Genomic DNA, 27,290 nt, shown 5'->3' on the forward strand with positions numbered 1-27,290 from the left:
ACTTTATTTCTAATTTCAGTTGAGCAATAATCTAAGAATGTTTGTCTGTATGTCCGTAAACTTTGAGGCAACCTAGAAAGGCAGAATAATTCTACAGAGCTAAAATTTGGCATGCATTCTATTAAGGTGAAAGCCCTTTTATTTTTTGAATTTCCATTCTTTTCGTGAGCTATGTGTCCATCTTTCGAGCAATAACAACATCTAAACTAAAATAATTGACGTCAAGTAGCTTTTTTAGCGACGTGAATTAGTTTCTCTCGGGAACGAGCGCAAGTTTACAGTTGAGCCTTCAAATACAAAGTAACCAACACCCTGAATTTGAAATAAAGTCCTCTTTAAATCTAACGCCCAGGTTTTACAAAACTGAGATTTCTCTAATCTTAAAAACACATCATCCCAGCTTTACAATTGTGTTTTCCAAATGGCAAGCAACTACTATCACCCTGTTTTGGTACACAAATTAACCTTTTCAAGATTAAAAACATTTTTATCTTGGCTTGGCGTTGTGTCTTCCCTCTTTTTCCCACAATAAACCAATTAAATTCCATCTAGCTACTGAAGCTGAACCCAGTACACGCTCCTTTTTAAGATAGTGGCATGGCGTTCTAAATCTGGATTTAGAACGCCATGGATAATAGAGTAAATGCTTGCGAAAAAAAAATTTGACGTCAGAAATATTCTTCTTCATAACACTGTTGTAAAATGATTTTTCTTATTTTTTAGTTTTTTTCTCTCAAAAATAAACAGAGGTATGGCGATGCGCTTCACCATTCTTTACAATGTTCTATTCATTTTGCTTCATCTTGCAGGTAAAGAAAATTTCATCTGATGTTGAATTTTAAAGTCTAATTTATGCTGGAATTATAAAGAGTATTTTTTGCGAGGGTTTCCCCTTGACGGGAACTGATCTTTCTTTTGAATTATAGAAAAATAAGTTTGAGGGGTTACTTCAATCAATAATTGTCTTCATTCCTTAACTTATTTTGATTTCAAATGCACGTCTACAAACCTAGTCTGTACACAGACCCGATATCTACGGCTAATTTCAGAATTCATTGCCGTAGAGGGTCTGTTCTGATTTGAAATTTTTCAAACCGACCACTGCAATGAAGTGCGGGTGAGCGAGGGGAAGAAAGAGAGAAGTGTTGCTATTTATATAATGTACTTCATTGCAGAGGTCTCCGTACGGGAATTTTTTATCAAACAGACAATGCGCAGGAGTGTACTACGAGGCGATAAACGTGAGATACACTCGGGTACAGAGTACTACAAACCGAACTAAGAAGAAACTTTTTCACTTGATGTCTTTTATTCTAGCGGAGAAAAAAGGCGGCATATGTTGCGGCGCTCCTAGGTCCAATTTCTTTTTATTGAACGTTTTTATTTCATTCGAAATTCATTTTACGAGAAAGAAAAAGAGTCTGCTAAATCACGCCCCTTACGCGCTCTCATTTTTTAGTGGCCATTGCGTAAAACATGTAGCTCATCCATGGAGTACTCCATTAGTGTAATTTGATTACCGACCAACAATGCAACAGAAAATTTATAAATGCAGCTCTTCAAAGTGTAGCTCAGGCTTTATGTGCCATTGCTCTAAAACCACTTTCTTTGTAATTGCCACCACAGGGAGCCTAAAGTGACCGAGGATGGCATTCATAGCTTCACGCCTAAGGATAATTCACAAATAGCTCACAATTTTGCGAAATTGTTTGTCACTTTCTTATACCGGTTAAATGATTAACCGTTTAAATGGTTAACCGGTTAAATGGTAGCCCGGTATTAAGTTTGTCTTTTTCTTATCCCTAGAGAATTAACGAATCTAGGAAATTCCCTTTTTTGGGAAGTTCCTTTTTTTATACCACAAGTAGTTATTAGCTTAGATACACAGTTGTTATAGAAAACCAATAAGTTATGGCTCTGGCTAGGTTGCTCTGAATTCTATGAGTTTTTCAGACTTAAATGTTCTTGTCATATTAATTAAAATGGAAATCTGTACTAATTTGTTCTTAGATTTTGGCCAAATTTCAGCATTGTATTTTTATAAAATTGTTCTTATAAAAAAGCGTGTATGTAACTATAACTAGACGCTAAAACAAAACGGGCTTTATTTTTAAAACTATAACCAAGGATTTATTATACACTGGATATACAGGGTGTCCCTAATAAAAGTATCGAGTTTGAACATGCGATCGAGTAGAAAGTTTTAAGTGTGTATTCACAAAATTGTATTTTAAGCTCTCCCTCTTTTTTTTTGTAATTACGATTAATTTATACGTTGTAACTACCTTTTGTAATGAGCCTATGTGATGGAGAACGTTCTTATATTTTAGCGATAACACACACAAACTTTTTTACTCAATCGCATGTTCAAACTCGATACTTTTATTAGGGACACCCTGTACAAGTAACAGATTTTTGCCGATTTCTTGTGAACTAGCTATGTCCGTAGTAATGATATTATTGTTCACTCTCCTTCCCTCATTAAATGTTTTTTCGAAGCATTTTTATTGTACGAAAACCTCATCCATTCCCAAAAGGACTTAAAACTTTCCTGTGAGAGTAAGATTCTTCCACTTAATTGATAATTATAAGTCGTTATGACGTTTCAAGCTGCGAGAAAGACGCAAAAGACGTGTTGTGTATAAGAAATTGAATGTTGACACCGGAAATTTTCAAACTTCAACCTCAAAAAAACCACCTTGCCACCACGTGTCTCCAAAGGATTTTCATACCACAGTGGAGCCAAGACACTCAAGTCTAATGTATGCTAATTTCAGCTCTTCTGGGGACAGTCTTGGAAAGATATTTCCAATTGAAAATTTCGTGTCACTATAAGCATTTTGTCTGAATTTTTTGTCTAATGATGATTTTCTCACACCAGATTTCACAAATGTATCCAGCTTGGTATGCTAGCCTTACTTTCAAACCTTTTTTGCAAATGTACAAAAAGAAAGAGCTAGAGAACTTTTTTAGAATAAGACTGATAAACATTTTTTTAAATCAGACATCTTCGAGCCGCCATGACAGTTGTCTCTTGCGGACACAGCTTGAACATCAATTGTTTTCTGAAACAATGAAAATACAATGAAAAAAGAGATCTCTTAATCGTTTTATGAGTCGTTTATCCAGTGTATAATAAATCTTTGCTATAACTGTAAATCACTCCCTTGACACATTTGTTAGCATTTGAAGACTGAATTTTGTCTCAGATCAGATGAGAAGTCAAAAATTACTGTAGGGCTAATACCGTTCCTTTTGAAAGCAAATTCAACTCTATCTGTTTTGCTGAGGTGGTACTTTAACGAAAGCTATGGCTAGTATAATATATTATAGAATAATGTACAATCCCTATAATAGTCCTACATTACATCGTTTTGCCTTCATGCAAGAGCTCTTAACTTGATTCTTGTAAAGTAGATGCTTATAAGAAAAGTAGATGGGTTCGTATTATGCGCCATCCCATCGCTTTTTCACAAAGTAAAGCAAAAATGAAAAAAAACTTCACGAAAAATGAAAGCGCGTGAATATATATGAAGGCGCGTGAATATATTAAAACGCGGAGGCGCGTAGGGCGAGTGATTTATAGCAGACTCAAAGAAAAACTATGAACTTAACAATAAATAAAAACATAAAAAGAAGAGTCAAATAATACTTTCACTGTAATTTTCTTTCACAACGGAAATAAAGGCTGCGTTTAGACCAGCCTGGTATTTGTAATTGCTTGCAGTATTCTTTTGAATTCTATTGTCTCGCGCAATTGTTCGGTTTGTCAAATGCCTAATGATACCAGCGTGTTGGCATTTCGTTGGCATTTGAAATGCCATTTTGAGCAAAGGAATCCCCTTTTCTGGCATTTCAAATCAAACAAAGGAACCAAAACAAAGAGAAAAAATGACATTTTTGATTTTTTAAAGTATTTGTACGTTTTTTATTCAGTTCTTTCTATAGAAATTTGCAAGATTTGCCATAGCCTAGCCCTACGGCAAAAAGTTTCAGTCTAAATGACTGCAGTTTTTGAGAAATTCCATGCTTTTCATTGTTTGATCTGTCAAAGATGAACTTGAGGGAATCCCCTTTTCAGTAATGACTCTAAAAAGACGATTCCTTAAATGCCATGACAGAAAATACAATGGAAAAGCTATTAAAATCAAATCACTCATGAGCAAATGCAAAATTACAAATGCCAGTTGGTCTAGACGCAGTCAAAGTAGCGAAACCAATTGTGCAATTAGCTCGTTATCATGTGATTACATATACAAATTGCAATACGATTATACTATAAGTTTTACTGGATTTTTGCTTTCATTACCTATTACAATTTCTAAAATTCACTTATCTGGAATGTTAGATTTTCTTTTCCTGTTTCCTGGCTCAAGTTGATGTGTAAGCTTGACTAACAGGTTATATGTTACTTTCACTATTTTCAGGTGCAACTGATGGGAGCTGGACGCAATGGGGCTCATGGAGTGCTTGTACACCACAGTGCTATCAAACTAGAAAAAGAACGTGTACTGCACGAATATGTAAAAACTATGATACCGACACTCAGTTTTGTAATGCTGCCGGTCGCAGCTGCTCAAAATGGAAAGCAGGTAGGAAAAAATACTTAATCTCATACCTATTTCAATACCTATCCCAACCGTATTTTCTGGCAACTTTTTTTTCTTTATCTTTTTGAAAACGCAAAAGACTCTGGAGAATACTTGCTTGATGTGAAGTTTATCATCAGCTATAGGTTAATGTATAAAAGTTTTTTCCGAGCCGTCGTAAAGAGTTCTGTATTGCAATTTTATCACAAAACGAAAAACATTTCATCCATTGATTACATTTTAGATGGTTCTGCCCCTTTTACATTATCAAAATGTAAACATGAAGAAGGACGCTGTTTAACGGGCCTGCGCAGACGTATACAGAACAAAGGTGTTATCTACATAAACGATTTAACAGATTCTGGAGTTATGGAATCATTCTCCGACTGTTTTGAATTATGTCAAAGAATCCCTGGTATGACAGGTTGTATGTATGGGAAATTTAAATGCTGGGCTCATACACAACCTCTTCTTCCTCGTTACGAAGAATCTTTTAAAGACCCATCTCATATTTGTTGGGTAAAGGACATTTGTAGAAGTAAGCTGTATTTTCTTTTTATTGACCTTGTTTAGCTTAACGTGTTGTGTTGTCATTGACGGCCCTTATTTCGCTGTCAGTAATGTACATGATTTTAAAACTTGCTCAAAAATCGATAATCATTTACAGGTTGTCTGAAAAAAAGAGTATCGAGCTTGGATATATCATTGTGTCATTGCGTAGAGAAGAGTTACAAGTGTGTCCCAATAGACCTTTTCATAAATTGCGTCACGAACATCATTTGCCTCGTTTTGAAATTATTGCCATGGTGATTAAAGGCTTGGGGACACCTCAACAATTACCATGGCTATTATGCCCCTTGAAAAAAATGATTTTTTTATTCGAATAGAAAGTAATTTTAATAAAATCTGCTGGGACCTGGGAGTTAAGGCTTGGGGACACGAGAAGTTTATTTCGCGTTGGTGCAATGCAACATGCTCTACCCCATCAATCTGAAACGCTTTCTTGTGACGTTATTTATGAAAAGGCCTATATAATCTGCAGCGGAGACAGAAAAGGCTTTAACTTTAGATTGAAAAGTTACTGGCCACAAATTCACAAATTCATCCATCGATGCTCTTTTATTCAAAAAACCACCCTTTGCAACAAACCATGAGCATATAAACGACTGGACATCCATCTCCTTTTTATTTTTGTAGAAAGCACTACTAGCTTCGTTGCCGCCAAGTTAAAAATATAAGATGAAACAATAAATTTTGATGATATTGTTGCCGCATTGAGTGCAAGTAGGCCTCCACTCTACGCGGGAGTATATGGTTCTCCTCCGTAACGTATTTCTCAATGTTTCGTGCGCGTCTATTGTCTTGTTTTATGTATTATATTTATCTTGTCTTGTCCCTTGTGAATTTGTATTGTGACGTCACTTATCTACTTATCTATGTTATTTTTTGAATGTTGTTTTATACTGAACTGTTGTGTGTTGTGAAAGAACTTTAGTATTTTCTATGTTTGTGATATGTACAATGCTCAGGTTCTTTGTTGGGCTTTCGTCTGTTATGTCCCTTTAAGCAAGAATATTTAGCAAAGTTTGATAAGATAAGTTTTGCAAAGACTACCCTAATGATATCCATTTTTTTTCTTTTTATACCAAAATGATCGATTTGTGCATGTAATTAGCTGTCAGGTTAAAATCTGTATTTTGTTTTTTTAGAACCGCTCGATGGGGACTGGTCACAGTGGGGCCCTTGGGATGTTTGTCGCAGACCATGTTTCCATGGTGATCAATTTAGGAGAAGGACATGTACTAATCCAGCACCTCAGAAGGGTGGACGTGGTTGCCCAGAGTCTAGTGGTCATCATCGGATGTGCAATCCAAACAGTTGTAAAGGTATAAATAATCACTTTATCTTTAATCTCATAACCGATCACCATTGCTACGGCATATGATGATCTGAAAAGTTTATGCAGCGGAATTTTACAAAACCGCGTTCGAGGTCTGGGGAAAAAACTACACGTTTTTTTCATTAGAACACCTAAAATTTGGCTGAGGCTGGATGTGCTTATTCTTTTAGCAATTTTCAGGCTGAAATGTTCTTAAATGCGTTCTTATTTTTCAGACTCCTTTAAATCGACAATATCATGCAAAATAAAGAGCACTTAAAATTGGTAAAATCCGGACAATATTTGACTCTTGATTTTAGAAAATCCATCCCTAATTCAGTTAAAACTGCTTGAAAAGAGGAAAAAATTGTAGTTTTTTGTTATTTTTTCCAAACTGAGGCTGGGCATGTTCTTACAATGTTCTTATACACTAGGTTCTAATAAAAAAAAAACGTGAATGACACGTGACCAGATACCGGTATCCGATTGGCCCGCAGTTTTCAAGATTTATCTATCATTTTATAGGAAAATTTTTTTTGTAAGAACTAGTAGCAAAAACCCCTGTATCTTTTGAAATAGTGAATATTTTCCAAGAATTTGTTCAGATGGTAACAGGCAATTGTACATGGAACAATCTGAATCTTCACCTGCCAAAAATACTAACCTTTTTGCTGCCGAAATTTCCTTTGAGCACCTGAAAATATCATGGCTACAAAATTGTAAACAGTATCATTTAAATTGGAGTTTTTAGACCTTTTCAAGCCAAAAATACATTCCAGAACTTAGAGTTGGTATTTGTTTATCTTCCAAATCTATTAAAAAGTTCTCATTAAAGGTTTTTGAAGTCTGATTGCAAAAAGCCAAAAAATTATAGAGCCCAAAAAATTGAGCATCGAAACCGCTTAAAAAAGCTCAACAAATATAAAATTTCACCATCATTTCACCCAAAAAGAGTACAACAATACAAATAGAGCCTTAACTAGTCAATCTCTTGGGGTTTGAATCAATTATTTTGTCGATTGAGCACCTGACACATATTTCACACACGTTAAGTTATAATTATTCTGAAAAAATGCTTGATTCCAGTCAATCATCAAGGAGATAGTAGGAAAGAAGTACACATTACACAAAAGAACAGACCTGTAACAATTTGTTTGGTGTTTGAACAAAAATGAGAAAACATCCAAGCAAAATCTGTATCAAAAAATGCAACTTTTAAAACAGTCTTTCAAAGCTTTTAAGTCAATAAGTATGAACAGCCACTTCTGTTGGTGTAAGTTAAGTTAAGTGTAGCTCCGCATTTATTGAACTTTCTTTTAAAAGTCTCAAAATCCATAAACAAATCAAAACATTGAGTAACAGCTAAAACGTGAATTTTAGGCGCCATCTTGAATTTTGTTCGGAGCAAGAAAGCCACTGTCGCAGTAGAATCGATTTTCTTTAGCCCACGCATCCTATGACGGCCCGAGCAAATCGATTTAATTTTATGCGAATGCAAATTTCTAAAGAGTTTTATGAATCATTTGGCTATTACAGAAAAGTTGTTACTCCATCTAACTTTTATTACCTCTATGATTTGAACAAATGCCAGTTGGTCTAAACGCAGCCATATTTTTCATAAGCGATTCCGACCTCCTCTTGAATACCGTTATGGAATTATCATAGACATTGAAAAAACAACTATTTTTGTCGATTTCTCATGTTCAAGTCTTGTCAGAACAGAAGTAATTCTAGCTTTTACTATTACTGTATCAAACATTTGGCCAGTAAAAGAACAAAAAGAAAAAGATAGAGAACAGCTTCCATGAAAGTTGTCCTTTCCGGACAAAGCCGATTATTTTTTGAAACAATAGAAATACAATACTTCACTCTTCACCGTTTTATGCAATGTTTATCCAGAGTCTCTATAATAAATCCATGTACACCGTTAACTTAGCTTTAACGCAAGATATCTGCATAAACTTTTCAGCATTCAAACCATGCAATATAATGAACCGTCTCTTTTTATAGATTTAGATTTACATTCATCATGCAAAAAAGAACAAGAGGAGTGTCTTGATGAAAGCGGCCGTGGACACATTCAGACAATGGGTAAGAAGCTAAATCATGGAAAAGAGAAAGATTGTCTCGAAAAATGTATGGACGATCTCTACTACGGTTCAGGTTGTACTTTCATCAAAAGTACTGGTTATTGCTATACTCATACAAAACCCGTGGCAGGAGGAAATGGAGATGATGGAGCTTTTTGTTGGGTATTTAAAAAATGTAAAAGTAAGACGTCTTATATTTTTGTCTTTGGTCGTTGACTCCAGATTTCTAATAGTGTTTTGTGTCACATACATCATAATTATTTGTAAGACTTTCATACAATTGCAAGCATTTAGGGTGTTTTTCCACTGACGGCTTAAGCTAAATGGATTACTGTAATGTAACTTTTTATAAAACGATGAATAGCCCAAACTTTTTAAATAATTTTTGGATGAAAAGAGATGGTTGCACGTTAACTTTTTCTATTCAGAAAAATATTGTATTTTCTATAGCAACACAGGAGAAAAATAGTATTTTGCACGCATTTTCTAATTAAAAGATTCAACGATTTTTCTACCATTTTTAAAAAAAGTGGTACCCTAATAGTAGCACTACTCAGTAGCGGTGTAAATGCATCCAGAGCGCTAAAAACACTTTTCCTCGAATACTTTTGATGATGTAGCGTGACGTTAGACGTTAATTATTAACACTGCAAAGACTTTTATGCTGTTACCACTCGCTGGTAACATTTCCAAAAAATTAAAGCAGACAACAGTAGCTTTGTCCAGGGTTATTATAAAGGTCAGCGAATTCAATCTATCGGAAACTGTTTAACTGATTATCATTTAATTTATCCCTCAGTTAATGGCAAATGGTCAAAATGGGGCGCATGGGGAGAGTGCAGTGTATCATGTGGCCCTGGTGGTAAGCAAACTAGAAGAAGAACATGCACCAATCCCATACCTAATGCGGGTGGATTGGATTGTCCAAAATCTGATAATGACAGTCAAACTCGGAATTGCAAAACACGCATTTGTCCAAGTAAGAAATGTTTGTCCTATATAAATAAATGTCTCAACCAACAGCAAATTGATATTTATTGAAAAGTGTCTATTCGTATTCTAGACTGGCACACCAGTCGGCCTTGAACGATATCACGCGAGAGAAAGTGAGCGTAAGAGGAAGATTTTTTGCCGAGAGGGACTGAAAGGACACCTCCTATTTCAACAAAAATCCTTTACCCTTTGATTCCCACCCTCATAATCATTGATGATGTCATCATTATTTAAAAATGCTGAAAATAGGGCCCCCATCCTTCCTTATTTTCAATCTTGAATTCTTCTTTTGAATTCAGGTCAATTTTTTTGCCACTGCATCGTGTATTTTACAGATCAACCCAAATTTGCCTTGTCTGCCTATTGCCTAAAGTAGTTCTAGATTACTGTAGCTATCTGCAATCATGGTCGTAATATTTGAGAAAAAAGGGAAAACCACTGGGAAGTTTTGAAACCACAATCGATTTGTAAGTGCTCTAAAGTAGGTTGGAAGGGTAGCTTTAACTCCGAGCTTTAACAATTTGAGAGATGGCCCAAAATCAACTTTCTCGCCCAAACTCCAAATTTCGAATAAATTTCGACCATGATTATGGATTGGAAAATATTATGGCTTGAAATTTTGATAAGTGCGATGTATTGACGAAAATCAGACCCGTGTTTAAATATTAAAATCAGTATTTTGGGTAAGGGAGCGGTCATTAAGTATAGCATATACCGGGTGGAAGGGATTTGGGCAGGGCAAGAAATTTTTTTCCCTCTTTTGGGTAGTGTATGAAAAAAACTTGAGGGCTTTGAGTAGGGTACGAAAATAATTTTAGCAGAATCTTATTTCAACAAAAATTTCAATTTTGTCAATTCTAAAACTCCATTATTCTTGCGAACCCTGAAATCTGAGAAATTTTAAAGTGCCATAAAGCTGCCATCTGGTAAGGGGTAGGGTAAAAAAATTTTCATCCAGTTTTTGGAAGGGTATGAAATTTATTTGAGAACTTTTGGTAGGGTATGAAAATAAGAAGTCTGCCAAAAAATCCCTTCCACCCCGGTATATGCTATACTTAATGACCGCTCCCTAAAATAGGACCAGTCTGTAACTGACCAACCACGTTTATGGCCGTCTTCAAGTGTCAATATCTATCACTAATGAAAGTTTTAAGTCAAATTTATCAAGCTTATTGGCCGTATTCTAGTCTGACCTAACCAAAATTTTGCAGATCATCACAGTTTTCTGACATCCTACCAGTGGTCAGAATTCAAGGTCATTAGGTTTTCTCGGTCATGAGATTTCATATAGGGCTAGAGCACCCCCTTACAAAAAAGAGAGGTCTTTCAGTTCAGAACTCCACGATCTGTGTAATTTCTCAGTTTGTATTTCTTCGATTACAATCTTCCTTAGCAGTAAATCTTTTTAGTTCAGTCAATATGGGTGACCTTAAAATTGCCTACCAAGCAGTATAATATTTTTACTTGATGAATTTTCAGCTCATGGCAAATGGTCGGCATGGGGCTCATGGGGAAAGTGCAGTGCATCATGTGGTGGTGGTAAGAAAACTAGAACAAGAACATGTACCAACCCTGCACCTCGGCATGGTGGAATGGATTGTGGAGACTCTATACCTCATATTTTGAATTGCAATTTAAAGTCCTGTCCTCCAAGTAAGTAATGCGACTCATTATTTGATCCCTTTTGATCCTCTCATAATTAAAAAATAGGATCATAGCTGCAGTCGAGCACAAACCTATAAGGTTTCAGAACTAATACTTGAGTAAAATACATATAGATCTGTAATGTATTACTCATGTGCAGGGTCGATCAATTTTACACACTATATTTGATGACCAATACATATCGTCGGTGAAAACTTATGACAAACCCCAGATAGTTCCTGAGTTTTGAAATGGGTGTGTATTTAACAGACGTTTTTACAAAAAAATCGATTCAAATTTATCAAGCTTATTGGCCGTATTCTCCCAGCTGGCACACAACGTTGGTTCAACGTTCATCTAACGTTATATGGATGTTGTGAACATTAGATTAACGTTGAAACAACGTTGTGTGCCAGCTGGGCTGGTATGACCTAACCAAAATTTTGCGGATCACCCCTGTTTTCTCACATCATACCAGTGGTCAGAATTCAAGGTCATGGTAGGTTATTCTCGGTCTTGAGATTTCATATAGGGCTAGAGCACCCCCTTACAAAAAAGAGAGGTCTTTTCAGTTCGGAACTCCACGATCTGTGTAATTTCTCAGTTTGTATTTCTTCGATTATAATCTTTCTTAGCAGTAAATCTTCTTAGTTCAGTCAATGGGTGACCTTAAAATTACCTACTAAGCAGTATAATATTTTTACTTGATCAATTTTCAGCTCATGGCAAATGGTCGCAATGGGGCTCATGGGGAAAGTGCAGTGCATCATGTGGTGCTGGTCAGAAAACTAGAACAAGAACATGTACCAACCCTGCACCTCGGCATGGCGGAAGGGAGTGTGGAGACTCTAATACTCATACTTTGAATTGCAATTTAAAGTCCTGTCCAAGTAAGTAATGCGACTTATTATTTGATCCCTTTTGATCCTCTCATAATTAAAAAACAGGTTCATAGCTGCAGTCGAGCACAAACCTATAAGGTTTCAGAACTAATATATGGGTGAAATACATATAGATCTGTAATGTATTACTCATGTGCAGGGTCGATCAATTTTACACACTATATTTGATGACCAATACATATCGTCGGTGAAAACTTATGACAAACCCCAGATAGCTCCTGAGTTTTGAAGTGGGTGTGTATTTAACAGACGTTTTTACAAAAAAAATCTATTCAAATTTATCAAGCTTATTGGCTATATTCTGGTATGACCATGAACATATAAACGACTGGACATCCATCTCCTTTGTCGTTTTGTAGAAAAGGCTGCTAGCTTCGTTGCCGCCTCGTTAAAAGCATAAAATGAAACAAAAGATTTTGATGATATACCACTTGGGAATACCTTGCTAACAACTCAGAACTTCGACAAAAGTCTCTCTGTTGTTCTACTCTTCTCAAGTCGTTTATCTATATCATAACAAAGATAACAGAGGCAAAATCATCGTCAGCTTGTCAAAACTCCGACTAATATTTCTAAATTTTGACTTGAAAATGTCTAATAATTTTAGAGAGTGTCACATTCTAATTTCGATATTCTTATGAAACAGGCTCTCAACTTTGACAAGCTATTTTTTTTAAGTCATAAAAAAAATTATTGGGGTGACAAAAGGGATTCAAAAGTATACACGCAGTTGAAATTCTGCATTTTAGAGTTGAAAATGTAGATAAAATATATTGCAAACTTGTGAAAAAATTCGAAAATAATTTTTTTGTGCATTAGGAGTAATGTTCAAGCTCTATCATTCCTTTTACCTAAATAATTCAAAGAAATAAAATTATGACGGAATATTGTCGGATTTTTCATACCAATTTTGAAATACAGGCGGCAACGAAGCTCGATTCAAAGAGACAATAAAAGATAGACGTCCAGTCGTTTATATGTTCATGGTATGACCTAACCAAAATATTGCGGATCACCCCTGTTTTCGCACATCATACCAGTGGTCAGAATTCAAGGTCATGGTATGTTATTCTCGGTCTTGAGATTTCATATAGGGCTAGAGCACCCCTTTATAAAAAAGAGAAGTCTTTTCAGTTCAGAACTCCACGATCTGTGTAATTTCTCAGTTTGTATTTCTTCGATTACAATTTTCTTAGTAGTAAATCTTCTCAGTTCAGTCGGTGACAACTGGGCGACTTCCTTTAACCTAGAATCATAATAACCTAGTTGTAAATATTGTTATTTGATAAAGTTGTAGTCCATGGCAAATGGTCGGAATGGGGCTCGTGGGGAAAGTGCAGTGCATCATGTGGTAGTGGTCAGAAAACTAGAACAAGAACATGTACCAACCCTGCACCTCAGAATGGCGGAAGGGATTGTACAGACATTAAAAATGATATTGAAAATCAGAAATGCAATACGAACACATGTCCAAGTAAGCAACCACTACTTTTTTTTGACCCATTGAGTTTGAAATCTTAAAGAGGATTGTAAGACACTAACCAGGCAGATTCATCTTCATCTTTATTCATCATTGGTCTAAATTTCAAGTTCATCACAGTGCTCAATCTTAAGATTATAATAGGGGTGGCCATTTTGAAAAAATCGAAGGATGCTCGGAGGATTATGATTATTAGAAATCCAACCAAAGATAATAACGAGCTAGCTGAAAAAGTTTGTAGAATCAATGTGTTCATTTGAAACCAGACTGCTTAAATGTAGAGATACAAAAATAAACAAAAATCAGAAGTGTTCATACTAATTTTAACGGAGAGAATTTTCTTATATCCAAGCCACGATAAACTTCCAATCCCGGGGGGGGGGGGGGGTACTAGGGTTGCGAGCTGACGGGGGGGAGCCGCCCGACTTTCGAACTTTGGACCCTTACTGGGACTAAAAAGGAGAAGACAGAGGAAAATTTTGGGAATTTTACGACCCTTAGCGGGACAAATTTGACCAATTTTGATCAAATTTTGATCTTTCAGGGGGTAAAAAGTTGAAATTTTCCTATTTTTCCGACCCTTAGTGGGACTGAAATTAGATTTTCTGTTTTTTCCGACCCTTAGTGGGACTTTGGAAGTCCAAAAAAGGTACTCTTAAGGGCGGCACATACCGTACCCTCCATTTGCCTAAGTACCCCCCCCCCCCGGGCTTCCAATATTAATATCACTGGGTCGATAAATGCAAACTTATTTAGATTAATTTTCTTATACTTTATATTTTAAGACAACAACAAAGTTGCTGAAAAAGTTTGTAAAAAGCAATGCTCTCAATTGAAAGGGAATTGTGGTCAGATGCTTAGATGTGGAGATATCGAATTAGACGTTTCAAACCTTTGCCCTGAAACCTGTGCTGCCACGACTCGTAAGTTCTCTAAATCTGCATTATAATTACACTTTTTTCTTTTATAAGAACATCGAGGCTGAAAATCACCAAAAATTAAGAACAATTTAAGGACAATGCTGAGCCTAAAATTATTTAACTTCAAGCAATTTAGGGGTCAAAGTAGTAAAAAGAGGGTATAACGCCTATAATTATAATTATAATTGGTTAATTTTTCCCATTTGGTGCGCCTTCAAATAGAACAATTAATCGTTATCTGAAGAGAGCAATTAATCGTTATCACACTCTTTAATGAAGCGCTAATGTTTACAAAATATAGAGTTTAATGTTCTTCTAATGTTTTAATTTCATTTATATTTCATTCTGTGAGAAAGAAAAACTATGAACATCAATTAAAGAAAAACATAGAGAGACAGCTAAAAAGAAATACTTTTAGTGTAATTTTCTTTCACAACAGAAAAAAGTAGCGAAACCCATTGTGTGATTAGCTTGTAATCACATGATAACTCATGCAGTTCGAAAATCACACTCGCGTTATCACGTGATTACACATACTAATACCTCAATTACACCCTATAAATGAGAATAGGATAAGATCAATTTGAGACTCAAGTGCCAAAAAAATAGGAACAGCCGAGCCTCAGCAAAATTTTACTGGTTGTTATAAAAAAAATGTCACATATCATACTAACATATACCAAAAAGTATGCATTACCTAATCCGGGAAAACTTCGTCGGGAAAAATTTTCGTCGGGGAAAAATATTCCTCACTTGGCCAAAATTTCGTCACTTTTCCCCGACGAAGTTTTCCCCGATAAGGTATATTTTAACCGAATTTTCTTGAATATTAGACGGCACCAACAAAGACAACAACGAAGTTGCTGAAAAATTTTGTAAAGTGAAATGTGTATATCTGAAAAGTAATTGTGGTCAAACGCTTGGATGTGGAGAAACCAAATTTGACGTTTCAAACCTTTGTTCTGAAACCTGTGCTGGCACTCGTAAGTGTTCTAAATTTGTATTATAACACTTAGCACGTAATGTACTAACTGATTTTGAGGTCAAATTTATAAGACACCACCCCCTATACAGCCCAAAATAGCGCTCCGCAACACATACGTCATAATTATTATTTTTCACCTTTTTTGACATTTTGATTGAGTTGCAATCCCACAATTCAATGCGGCTCAATTAAAGATACGTGCAAGTTGTTATATATATTTTGTCAAATGATGCAATTAACGTGCAAAAAAGATTAACGCAAAGGTTGATGGGATTGGAACTCGTACAAACACATCGCGAGGAATGATTATGTCAAAAATAAAATCTATTTTTAGATTCAGCGCGGTGCGCTATTGCATTTTTGGCCAATGAATTTTTCAAAATTTGCCTTTCGGAAAACTTTTCAACATCTTTGATGTTAAATACGTAATTATGTTAGAAATTATTAACATAATTTTGGAGTAAGATTTTGGATGTTTATTTTTTCAAATTTGAAAATTATTCTTTTTTAAGATTGAAATTTTTCTTTTTTGAATTTTGAAAAGGAAAATGATTTTCTCTCTCCAAAATATCAATTATTTTGCCAAAAAAGCTTGATTTTTGGCAGTTAGTACACTGGATATACTAACTGCATTATTCCAATGGACCAGCACCGTACTAAGTGTCATGGGTGTCATATACTGACTGCTTGAACCCCTCACTGGTCGAAGGATTATATCTTAGCTGAAATAATTTTGTTGATTTTAGGTGGGCCCAAAGATAATAACCAATGGGCTGAAAAAGATTGTAAAGTGAAGTGTGTATATCTGAAAAGCAATTGTGGTCAATTACTTGAATGTAGAAGAAATACGAAATGGTACATTTCAAACCTTTGTCCTAAAACCTGTGCTACCACGAATCGTAAGTGTTCCAAATTTGTATCATGAGTAACTTTCCCGGGGGGGGGGTGGTACTTAGGCAAAAATGGATGATGGGTATGTGCGGACGGTAAGGGTCGGTTTTTTCACCTTTCAAAGTCTCTCTAAGGGTCGGAAAAATCAGGACATTTAGGAAATTTTTTGATTTCCAGAGAAAAAAGTGTAATAAAGTCTCTCTAAGGGTATGACTTTTTAAAAAATCGAAAAAAAAAAATCAAAAAGTCTCTCTAAGGGTCGGTTTTCGGGTCCCGTCCGCACATACCCCTCATTCTCCAACCCTAGTACCCCCCCGGAGTAACTTTTCAACCAAAAAGTATTTCTTACTTATAATGTCCAACGGATTAGAATAGGTGGATTAAGAACTCATAGGTCGTGTTCACACTACAGACCTTCCTTAATAAAAATATAGTTAGGAGAATCTTTTGTTGACTACAATACAGAACGTGCATTTAACAAAGAGTCGAACGCGTAGTATTGTAATTTTTAATCGATCTTCCTTAATTAAGAGTCGTAAGCTCTATTGTCTTAAGGGTAGGGTAGAGGCTTCCCTTAAAACAAAAGATTTTATTAAGGAAGCATAAACAAAGAATGCGTGCAGTGAACAAAAAGTTTTACGATTTCAAAAACGAATGAACTGAGGAAAAAATTAGAAATAGTGCAAACGGTGTTGTTGATGTGTAAGATGAATGCAGTTATTGAGTAAAACCATTAGAACAAATATGTTTGCTGATTTCAAGTGATGTATGGATACCAATATCAACCAATCACAGGTGAAATCGAAACTCTTAATAAAAAATCAACCAATGAGAAGCCTTAAGCAAAATCAATCACCGTGTTATAATAGATCTCGTGAACCTACAAAGAACTGTAATAAACCAGTGTATTCATCTATCATAAATCTCTTTGTGTAACTTTGATAGATTTAATTAAGTAAACTTTCCAGTGTGAACGCGCCCATAGAAAACACTCCTCGTTAGGTTATCAAACTTTTTTACGAGTTTGCTAGCAATTAAAACTTGATAAGTTGTAAAAAAGTTGTAAAAAATCATTACTTTCAACATTTTCATTGGTCATTACGTATCACGTGGTACATTTTAAATAAGAAAATGCACTTTTTTAGCCCTTTCTATCCAATGCAGAAATTAGCCAAATAATTTGAAATTTATTTTCCTAATTCTAAATACAGTCTTCTTTCACCAGTATGCAACCCATTCGTGACCCATCGATAGTTTCTTAGTTATAGACCATACGTTAATTTTCACTTATCTGAAGATTGCCATTGACAAAAGATTAAAAATTTACATTAAAACTGGTCTAGCGTTTGTTGATGCTAAAACTTAAGTGCAGGATTTAAAATATTTGCAAAATCATCAAAATTGATCGAATCATAGGACAAATTCGTTTTCGAAACTGTATAAATTGGAAAATTGTTCTTATAAAAACAATGAAAAAACTAAACGAGGAGTGCGCAGAGTCATTTACAGATTTTTCTTGTAACAATGAGAAGACAATGGATCTCTCTTGGGAGCAACGAGAGAAGTTAATCCACCTATTCTAATCCGTTGTAATGTCGAAGGATTATGTTTTAGCTGAAAAATTTTTCTTGATTTTAGTTGGGACTAAAGACAATAACGAAGTTGCTGAAAAAGTTTGTAAGATGCAATGTGTCCATTTGAAAGGGAAATGTGGTCAAATGCTTAAATGTGGAGAAGCCCAATTAGATGTTTCAAACCTCTGCCCTAAAACATGTGCTGCAACGAGTCGTAAGTTTTCTAAATTTGAATTTTAGCTAATTTTTCGTTAACATGGAAAGTATGAGCAATCTTATTGACTTAAAACGCGTACATAACTGCCGTCGGAATACCAGACCGCGTTCAAAGAAAGGGGCCTTATCCAGGGGGGGGGGTACTTAGGCAAACAGAGGGTACGGTATGTGCCGCCCTTAAGGGTACCTTTTTTGGATTTCAAAAGTCCCGCTAAGGGTCAGAAAAATCAGAAAATCAAATTTCGGTCCCGCTAAGGGTCGGAAAAATAGGAACATTTCAACTTTTTACCCCCGGAAAGATCAAAATTACGGGTCGTATAATTCACAAAATTTTCGTTTGTTTTCTCCTTTTTAGTCCTGGTAAAGGTCCAAGGGTCGTAAGTTGGGCGGCACCCCCCGTCAGTTCGCAATCCTAGTACCCCCCCGGGGGTCTTGTAAGCGAGAGCCCGTATTTTGTATAATTTTACGAATAGAAAAGTTTTCTTCTCGCTCGCAATACACAGCAACTTAGAATCAAAAGAATGTTGTTACCTTTTTAATGACCATTCGATTCTTTTTCGAATGTTTCGATATTGATTTCATCCAAATGAAAGAGAGAAAAACAAAACAAAGAAAAGAGACACAAGTAGGCCCCTCAAGTAGAAAGAAAAGTTTGTTGTAAAACAGTATCATACTTTTACAATATGGGATATATTTTTCTCGTCTAAAGGCTCGAAAAATCTGAACTCGAAAAATGGGTATATCTGATATTGTACTCGTTACCAATTACCATGCCATAACTATTATATATCAGATCCCAATAAAAAATAAACCCCTGTTTTGTGACATTTTTACTGTCAGCCAATAAATTTACCATAACTAGGGAAAATTATGTTACACTTAGAATCGCTTTGATGGTTAAGCTGAGGAAATTAGCTATCCATTGCATAAAGTCCATAAGGGGCGAATTTTTGTAGCTTAGTTAAAGGGGAGTTACAAGCAAATGAAGTGTGGGAAAAAAATGTGGCTTACTGGTCATGTGGCTTACCCAACCAAGAAATTTTGAAGGCTGAGTTCCCAATAATGGAAACAGTCAGAAATATACTTTCTTTTCAACATTGCCAGCAAAGGGCTAAATTTTTCATTAGCTGCACTGATTTGTGGCTTAAAGTTTGTTAAGTGGGCAAAAATGTGGCTTACACAAGGAAAATATAGGTGAATAGGTGAATAGGTGAAATATAGGTGAAATTTTAAGTTTTTAGCACTCAATCATTAAAGTATAGCACCAGTAAGTGTACAATTTTGTGGCTTACAAAATCACATTAAAAACTATCGAAAAGTGAGCCACAAAAAAGTACATTTAACAGCTAGAAAGTATGAACATTTAACATTTTTTTTAAGATTCAACCTTTCCTCTGTCAAGTAAAGAAAGACTCATTCTAAGACCTCTTATCTAATTTGTGTGGCTTACATTTCTAAAAAAGATACAAATTTTGAGTTGGAGCCACTTTTTTAGCCCAATTAACGAGAAAAATTGTAAAATCTCAAGACTTATCGATTAAGACTTCATCAGCTATGACAAAAAGTTGTTTTTGGGCATTTTTCAAAATGTCACACTATTTTTAATTGGGATCATCAGCCAAAAAAGTGTAATAGATATATACTAAAATTGGCAAAAAGGATTTCATTTTTTATTGGAAAGAATGTTTTTGAATTTTAGATACGACCAAAGATAACAACGAAGTTGCTGAAAATTTTTGTAAAAAGCGATGTTTTCATCTAATTGAGAATTGTGGTCAAATGGTTAGGTGTGGAGATACCAAATTAGACGTTTCAAACCTTTGCCCTAAAACGTGCGCCACCACGACTCGTAAGTTTTCTAAGTTTGTCTTATAACTAACGTCTTAACCAAAAATCATAAAAGTTTGTTTTCATACCAATAAAGTCGAATTTTAACAGCAAAGATTTTTTTGAATTCTAGATGGGACCAAAGACAACAACGAACTTGCTGAAAAAATTTGTAAAAAGCGATGTGATCAATTGGAACGCAATTGTGGTGAAATAAAAAGATGTGCGGGATATACAATGTTAGACGTTTCAAACGTTTGCCCTGAAACCTGTGCTCGTAAGTGTTCTAAATTTGTATCATATCTAACATATCAACCAAAAAATATACCAGAATTACCTTAAGGGAACTTTTTTTGGCGAGAAATAATTTTGGCGAACCAGGATTTTTTTTAATTTTGGCGAGAACTTATCTTGGCGAATCAACGATTTTTTTAATTGTGGCGAGAACTTATTTTGGCGTAAATCTGTTCTATTTTGCCTCATTTGAAGCTTTTTTGTGAACTCAAGAAGTTATTTAGGCAAAATACCAAAAATTTTAATTTTGGCGAGAACTAATTTTGGCGAACCAGAAATTTTTTAATTTTGGCGAGAACTTAATTTGGTGAATGGCCTAAAAAGTTAATTTTGGTGGGAACTAAGTTTGGCGAATTTGGAATTCGCTTGCCAATTTCGCCAAAATTAGTTCTCGCCAAAATTAGTTCCCTTAAGGTATTAAAATAATGTCGAAGGATTATATTTTAACCGATAGAATTTTCTTTCATTTTAGACAAAGATAACGACAAAGTTGCTGAAAAAGTTTGTAAAAAGCGATGTGTTCATTTTAAAGGGAATTGTGGTCAAATGGTTAAGTGTGGAAATACCAAATTTGACGTTTCAAACCATTGTCTAAAAACTTGTGCCGCGACTCGTAAGTATTCTAAGGTTCAATTAAAATTAACATCTCAACCGAAAGTTATAACAAATGTTTTTACGAGAATAAGCTCGAAGGATTATGTTTTAACGGAAAGCCGAAATTAGTAGTTAGAGGTAGTTTTTTTATCCCTATGTATTATAATTAAATAAGAACAATTTGAGGTTCAAAGTGCCAAAAAAAACCCAAAAAATCAGCCTCAGCAAAATTATACTGGTTTTACTGATTTATTTTCATGCTTTCATTGTAGTTTGTGAACCTAAAAAAGAAGCAATGGTTATGTGTCATGGACGGTCCTATACATTACATGGGAAAGCAAAGAATGGTGCCAGCGCTAAACAATATGAATGGTACAAAAAGAGCAAAAAGGATTCGCTATTACGATTGGATAGCGATTCTCAATACTCAATTACATACTCCGACCGTGATCCAACAAAAAGCAGTTTGACTATTCTTTCTTTCAGTATGGTTAAACACGAAGGACTTTACGCTTTCAGAGAAGCTAATCTAAAATACATCGATTGCTATGATTATAAAGTGAAAGGAGTTCGTAAGTTAAATTGCTCCTTAACACCTACACACCCCCCCCCCACCCGATCACTGCCCGCCCAATTCTTGACAACCACTAATTCTTAAAAGGATCCCATAATTATCAATAAATAAAATCTCAAAAAGGGATGACCAATCAAGACCAGTCAAATACCAACGAATAAGGGCGGCTTAACATAAACGTCCAAGTATCTGTTTAGCCCTTAAAAAATATTATAAAGTTTTAATCCGCACCCTAACCATACTCGAAAAGTTATTGAAAAAAAGTTTGCATCTGATCTAATTAATCGTATTTAGTACCTGAGAGGTGCATTGTTGGATTTCAAAAAAATAAATGTCTTTCGGTGGTCCTGGGGTTTTTGCTGACGTCAGCAATTACGTCATTTTTCAAACAACGTTCCGCAAAAACTTCTTTTGGCTTCATTTTCAGACACGGGTTGTAATGTTTTTCTAAACGAGAATGAAAAATGCTTTCCAACGGTATGTAACATGACATACTTTGGAGAAAAAAAATTCATTTTAGCCTGGGAACCTGTTTTGGTCTGTAAAATACACAAACAGGTGCCAATTTTTTGTGTCTGAGATTTAAATCCATTTTTGAGCCCTAAACTACAATTGTGCAAAGTCTCATGCTTGTACGCCTTTGTGCACAATGTTAATGACTTTTGGCACATTTAGACTGCACTATAATGACGAATTGACACTTAAAAATATGTCTGAAAATTCAACTTATTTAGTTAGTTATTGAAGGTAATAAGTCTTTTATTTGCAATTCATAGTTCAAGTTGAATATATTGATGGTAAAGATATGTTTGATGTTGTGGCTGGCGAGAATATAAACTTGCAGTGAAAGCAAAAGACCCTGCATCTAAAACAAGCTGGTCTGTTGATGGACAAAGTTTGATAGAACCTTTAATTAAAGCATCTCCACATTATAACTTGCCATCTACTGATGATTTTGGCCCTACTACACAAAGTAAGTAAAAGCATCAATCATAAAGATATTCCAATTTTAGGAAAATATTTTGACAGAGTTTTGGGTGGGCAACTTTGACACAGTCTCGTTTTTTGTGTCTTTAATGTTACAGAGAGGCATCAAGTTCAAATTTAGTACTAAGTACGTTGGTATGAACCATTGACCCTACACACCGTAGCCGAATGCTCTAACCTCATGTGCGGTCGTTGCATACATCATACCAAATAGTCGTTTAGTAGTTTTTTGAACTACCATCCTCGGTCCCTATCACGCTTTCTTTAGTGAAAGAAAACCATTTACAGGGAGCCCAATTGGTGTATTTATCACCTTTAAATTATTCTGTATCTATTGTTTCAGTGTTGGAGATTCTTAATCCTCAACGGAGACATGGTGGAATGTACAAGCTTAAATGGTCAACTGATTTTGATCAATGCCCGATTGCCGATATTTTATTCAACGTTACTGTGAGAGGTATGACAATCCATTTTGATTTTGAACTCTCCTGTGTCACCCAACTGCAAAATTACCCGGTAGGAAAATAACCTGGAATTTCAGTCCCGCTGGGGAATGGACTTTGATTTCATCCCCCATCCAAAATTCAATGTTTAAAAATTGCACTCCAAAACCATCTTCACTGGATTTTTTAACCTTGGAACGATAGCTATCGATTCTATCCCCACCGGGATTTCAATAGGAATTTTTATCCCCACCGAGGAAAAAATTCCAACGGGGCTGTGGAGCAGGGTGATGTTTTAAAAACGAAGCAAGCCAATCTAAAAGATGCATCTAGTATCTCTTCAAAACTGAAAGTGAAAAGAAAGAATGACGAGTCATGATAATGCTCGCCATCGCCATTTTGACAATCCAAAAACATACTAAATTGAAACTAGAAGGGTTAAAAGTTAGGAAAACCGCATAATTCCGCAGTGTTGTAATTTTCTGCGACGTTGCGGTGTTTCGAAACGCTTCCACAGAAGTGCTCTGGGTATACAACGCTTCCAATTTAAGTGTGTGATTTCAAATTCTGAACGCCGATCAGTTTTCGCTTTTTCTGAATAAAGTAGCCTGACTGTGAAGAATGATTGTGAAAAATCTTAAGGTAGGAAAATAAAATCCAAGGTTGAAAAGTTGACTTTTGCGTCGTTCTACACTTGACAACGCTAAAGTTGCGGAATTTCCCGATTCTACGCAATTTCCCGTATGGTAGTACTTATTTATCTCTGAATACCTAGAACGGAATATAACAGCATCCACTATGGACAATACGAACAACGGTGTAAATACAACAACCTCACCTAACCAGGAACTCAATGCTGGTCAACGAATTGGTACAGAGGAAGAGAGTGATGATTCTGTAGGCTATGTTCCATTGATTTTCGGTTCATTCTTACTTGGTATAGCGAAAGGATCTATTGTACTTTGGTTTCTTTATAAAAGAGGATTAGCTCGCAAGAATCAGAGGTAAGTTATTTTTTTCAACTTTGTACAGCTTGTCCAAGAAATAGTATCGGAACGGCATATATGTGTATCACAAAATATAAATAGCCCCAAAAACTGGCCCCGGAAACCCTAGTCTGAATCGCATACCTCTATAGATATACTTCCTATATAGAAATATTTTTCGCTAGAGGATAAACAGAAGCCTACGGAAACCCCTTTGATGAATCCGACCTTTCATTTTTATATTATTGCCATGGCTACAAAATGGGCTTGGTTATTTTATAGAATTCAAAATAAAGTATTTATTAATTTCAGGAGCTCATCTAATTCATTGCTGCTAAAAGCAAATGATGATAAACCCGACTCAGGGCGAATTGATCAGAATAGCTTAGATGGTGACACTATTCCTGAACCGCAGTACAACGCTCAGCCTGTGGAACAGAATAGCTTCGATGGAGACACTAGTCCTGTATGGCAGAACAACGCTCAGCCTGTGGAACAGAATAGCTTCGATTGTGACACTATTCCTGAACCACAGTACAACGCTCAGCCTGTGGAACAGAATAGCTTCGATGGAGACAGTAGTCCTGTATGGCAGAACAACGCTTACCCTGAGGCACAGAATAGCTTAGATGGTGAAAATAGTTTTGCACCCCAGAGCCAGAACAACAATCAACCTGAAGCACAGAATAGCTTAGATGCTGAAAATCACCCTTTTGGTCCTGTAATACAATTTAAGAAACAACCTATAACAACAGAGAGTATGTTAGATGAGAACACTGATGAGACCAATGACCCTTTTGGTCCTGTTCTGCAAAATACGAAACAACCTATAACAACACGGAATAGCTTAGATCAGGATAATGAAAAGACACTCGAGACTATCTCCATCTTCAACAAATTGGCTTCTACTTCTTCCCGTAAATTTAAAAGGATGTAAAGCATATTTGGACGTGCTCAGTTGTTTTATTTTTTTCAATTTTATATAGTACTTTTAATGACTTGAAAGATTATTTGGATAATAAAAATTAAAATCATACGGTGTGTACTTTAAACTTCGGAACTGTTCCCAGGGTAAACATTCCCCGGTCGAGCTTTGTTTGGGCATGAACATATAAACGACTGGACATCCATCTCCTTTGTCTTTTTGTAGAAAGGGCTGCTAGCTTCGTTGCCGCCTCGTTAAAAGCATAAAATGAAACAATAGATTTTGATGATATACCACTTGGGAGAACCTTGCTAACAACGTCAAAACTTCGACAAAAGTCTCTGTTGTTCTACTCTTCTCAAGTCTTTTATCTATATCATAACAAAGATAACAGAGGCAAAATCATCGTCAGCTTGTCAAAACTCCGACTAATATTTCTAAATTTTGACTTAAAAGTGTCTAATAATTTTAGAGAGCGTCGCACTCTAATTTCGATATTCTTATGACACAGGCTCTAAACTTTGGCAAGCTATTTTTTTCAAGTCATAAAAAAAATTATTGGAGTGACAAAAGGGATTCAAAAGTATTCACGCAGTTGAAATTCTGCATTTTAGAGTTGAAAATGTTGATAAAATATATTACAAACTTGTGAAAAAATTCGAGAGTAATTATTTTTGTGAATTGGGAATAATGTTCAAGCTCTATTAATCCTTTCACCTAAATAATTCAAAGAAATAAAATTATGACGGAATATTGTCGGATTTTTCATATCAATTTTGAAATACAGGCGGCAACGAAACTCGCTTCAAAGAGACAATAAAAGATAGACGCCCAGTCGTTTATATGTTCATGGTTTGGGATAATGCAACAGAGGTCTCGGAATTTCCATATGATTTGAAATATTCAAGTTAAAAAACACAAAAGAAAAATACATAAGAAATTTTTTTAAATTACATAGTTGAGTTTGTCAAAGTTTTCCTTAGAAATTTGTCAAAAATACCTTAGAAAAATTTCTAAATGAGAAAACATGTCAGACGTTTGTCACCAAGAACAAAAATAAAAGCTTGATATGAGCATAGCTTTTCATTCTATCGGAAAACTTTTGAGAGGTAAAAACTTCTTCAAATTTTGTGATTTTTTTGTTGTTTGTGGAAGTTTCTTTGCTTTAAATATCTTTATATCTAGAATACAGCTGCCTCAAAATTTTGATAGAATATAGAAAGATTGGCATCAGTAAATATGTAAAAATTAATAAAATTTGCCGAGGATTCCCTGAGCAGCAAACATTTCAAATTCGATGTTTTGTGCTTATTCTTACAAGGTTCCCCTTTTTTTTTGGTGATTCCTGACATGTTCCTGGACCTATGTGCAAAATTTCTACACCATTTTTCTCCCGGTTTTGGTGGTTTATGACCTAATTCTACCTGACTATTATGTTTTATCAACAAAACTGTCATCACATTTGTTTTCGAGGACTGTATGTGCACTTTTTTAAATTTAGTGATAGATTTTAGTTTCAATCCGGCGTTTGTGTAAAAACCACGCATGGACGTTCTGAAAACACTTATTTCCCGTCCAGGAGTCTCGGGTCTAGTTCTTCGGGCTTTTTTTTAAAAAAATAAGAAATTCCAGTGAAATGAGCTTGTCTTGCTCACAATAATTCGATAATAAAGAAAGCCGATTTGAAAAGAATTTCAATGCTAATTCAATTACAGAGGTAAAACCATTACCATAAATATGTTTACGGACTTCGAGTGATGCATGGATATCAATATCAACCAATAACAGGATTCTTTGGAAATACCAATAAAAAATCAACCAATTAGAAGCCTTAACCCTATTAGCCCCAAGCTTTTTTGACTTTTGTATCCCCAGGGGGGGGGTAGAATCTACCACCCTCGATAATTTTCGATCTAGAAGAGCTATGGCCATGAAATTTGGTACAGATGTTCTCCATCATAATACAATTTTCCAGGAAGAAAAAAAAATTTGATTACATCATTAAAAAACTGATGACGTCATCACAAAATTTCCACCTGTCGGAAAAAAGCCCAAATATATGGTTTACAAAAATGTCTATTACAGTCGAACTAATAACGATATTTCAATTCTGTTTAAAGATTCTGAAAGATAAAAGACTGTTCTTTAACATAATTGCCGGTTTTGCAAATTCCATGAAGAGTTTTTCTTAAAATCTATGCTGAAGATGAGTAAAATGTTCAAAATTTGATGACGTCATAAATGATGACGTCATCATTTTCAAAAATTTTCTTTTAATTTTTTGAATTTGTATTATCAATGCCTATCACGTGTCAAAATTTGAAAATGATTGAATAAACAGTTTAGAAGTTATCAGCATTTTAAAATTTTGAGTTTTAAGCGATTTAAGCTAGGTTTTATGTCATGTTTCACAATAAAGTCATAAAACCTGATCTGGACAACCTATGACCCTAAAATTTTGCACAAGTACTCTTAATAAGATTTTATTAAAAGTCAG

General features: G+C 35.2%; 1 protein-coding gene across 1 annotated transcript; it reads left to right on the forward strand.

Moving 5' to 3' along the window:
• Nucleotides 1–724: 724 nt before the first annotated feature.
• LOC136814856 (SCO-spondin-like) lies at nucleotides 725–24,885 on the forward strand. Its single transcript, XM_067071284.1, has 21 exons — nucleotides 725–809; nucleotides 4,428–4,592; nucleotides 4,834–5,127; nucleotides 6,299–6,475; nucleotides 8,479–8,739; nucleotides 9,358–9,537; nucleotides 11,031–11,204; nucleotides 11,915–12,085; nucleotides 13,389–13,571; nucleotides 14,363–14,500; nucleotides 15,331–15,480; nucleotides 16,229–16,381; nucleotides 18,012–18,161; nucleotides 19,863–20,012; nucleotides 20,124–20,267; nucleotides 20,757–20,897; nucleotides 21,151–21,450; nucleotides 22,229–22,425; nucleotides 22,783–22,896; nucleotides 23,658–23,886; nucleotides 24,181–24,885. The coding sequence occupies exons 1-18, from the start codon at nucleotides 752–754 to the stop codon at nucleotides 22,297–22,299; spliced, it is 3,060 nt and encodes a 1,019-aa protein (XP_066927385.1). The 5' UTR covers nucleotides 725–751; the 3' UTR covers nucleotides 22,300–22,425; nucleotides 22,783–22,896; nucleotides 23,658–23,886; nucleotides 24,181–24,885.
• Nucleotides 24,886–27,290: the final 2,405 nt, after the last annotated feature.

Source organism: Clytia hemisphaerica, unplaced genomic scaffold, assembly GCF_902728285.1.
Source record: "Clytia hemisphaerica strain Z4C2 unplaced genomic scaffold, Clytia hemisphaerica genome assembly, whole genome shotgun sequence".
In the NCBI taxonomy this organism is placed as follows: Eukaryota; Metazoa; Cnidaria; class Hydrozoa; order Leptothecata; family Clytiidae; genus Clytia; species Clytia hemisphaerica.

What these genes read in the sequence shown, in the direction of transcription:
- LOC136814856 (XM_067071284.1), top strand. Translation starts at nt 752, where the DNA reads ATGGCGATGCGCTTCACCATTCTTTACAATGTTCTATTCATTTTGCTT. An exon ending in TTTAAAGTCCTGTCCTCCAA is followed by an intron (nt 11,205 to 11,914) that starts GTAAGTAATGCG and finishes ATCAATTTTCAG; the next exon opens with CTCATGGCAAATGGTCGCAA. An exon ending in AACGTGCGCCACCACGACTC is followed by an intron (nt 20,013 to 20,123) that starts GTAAGTTTTCTA and finishes TTTGAATTCTAG; the next exon opens with ATGGGACCAAAGACAACAAC.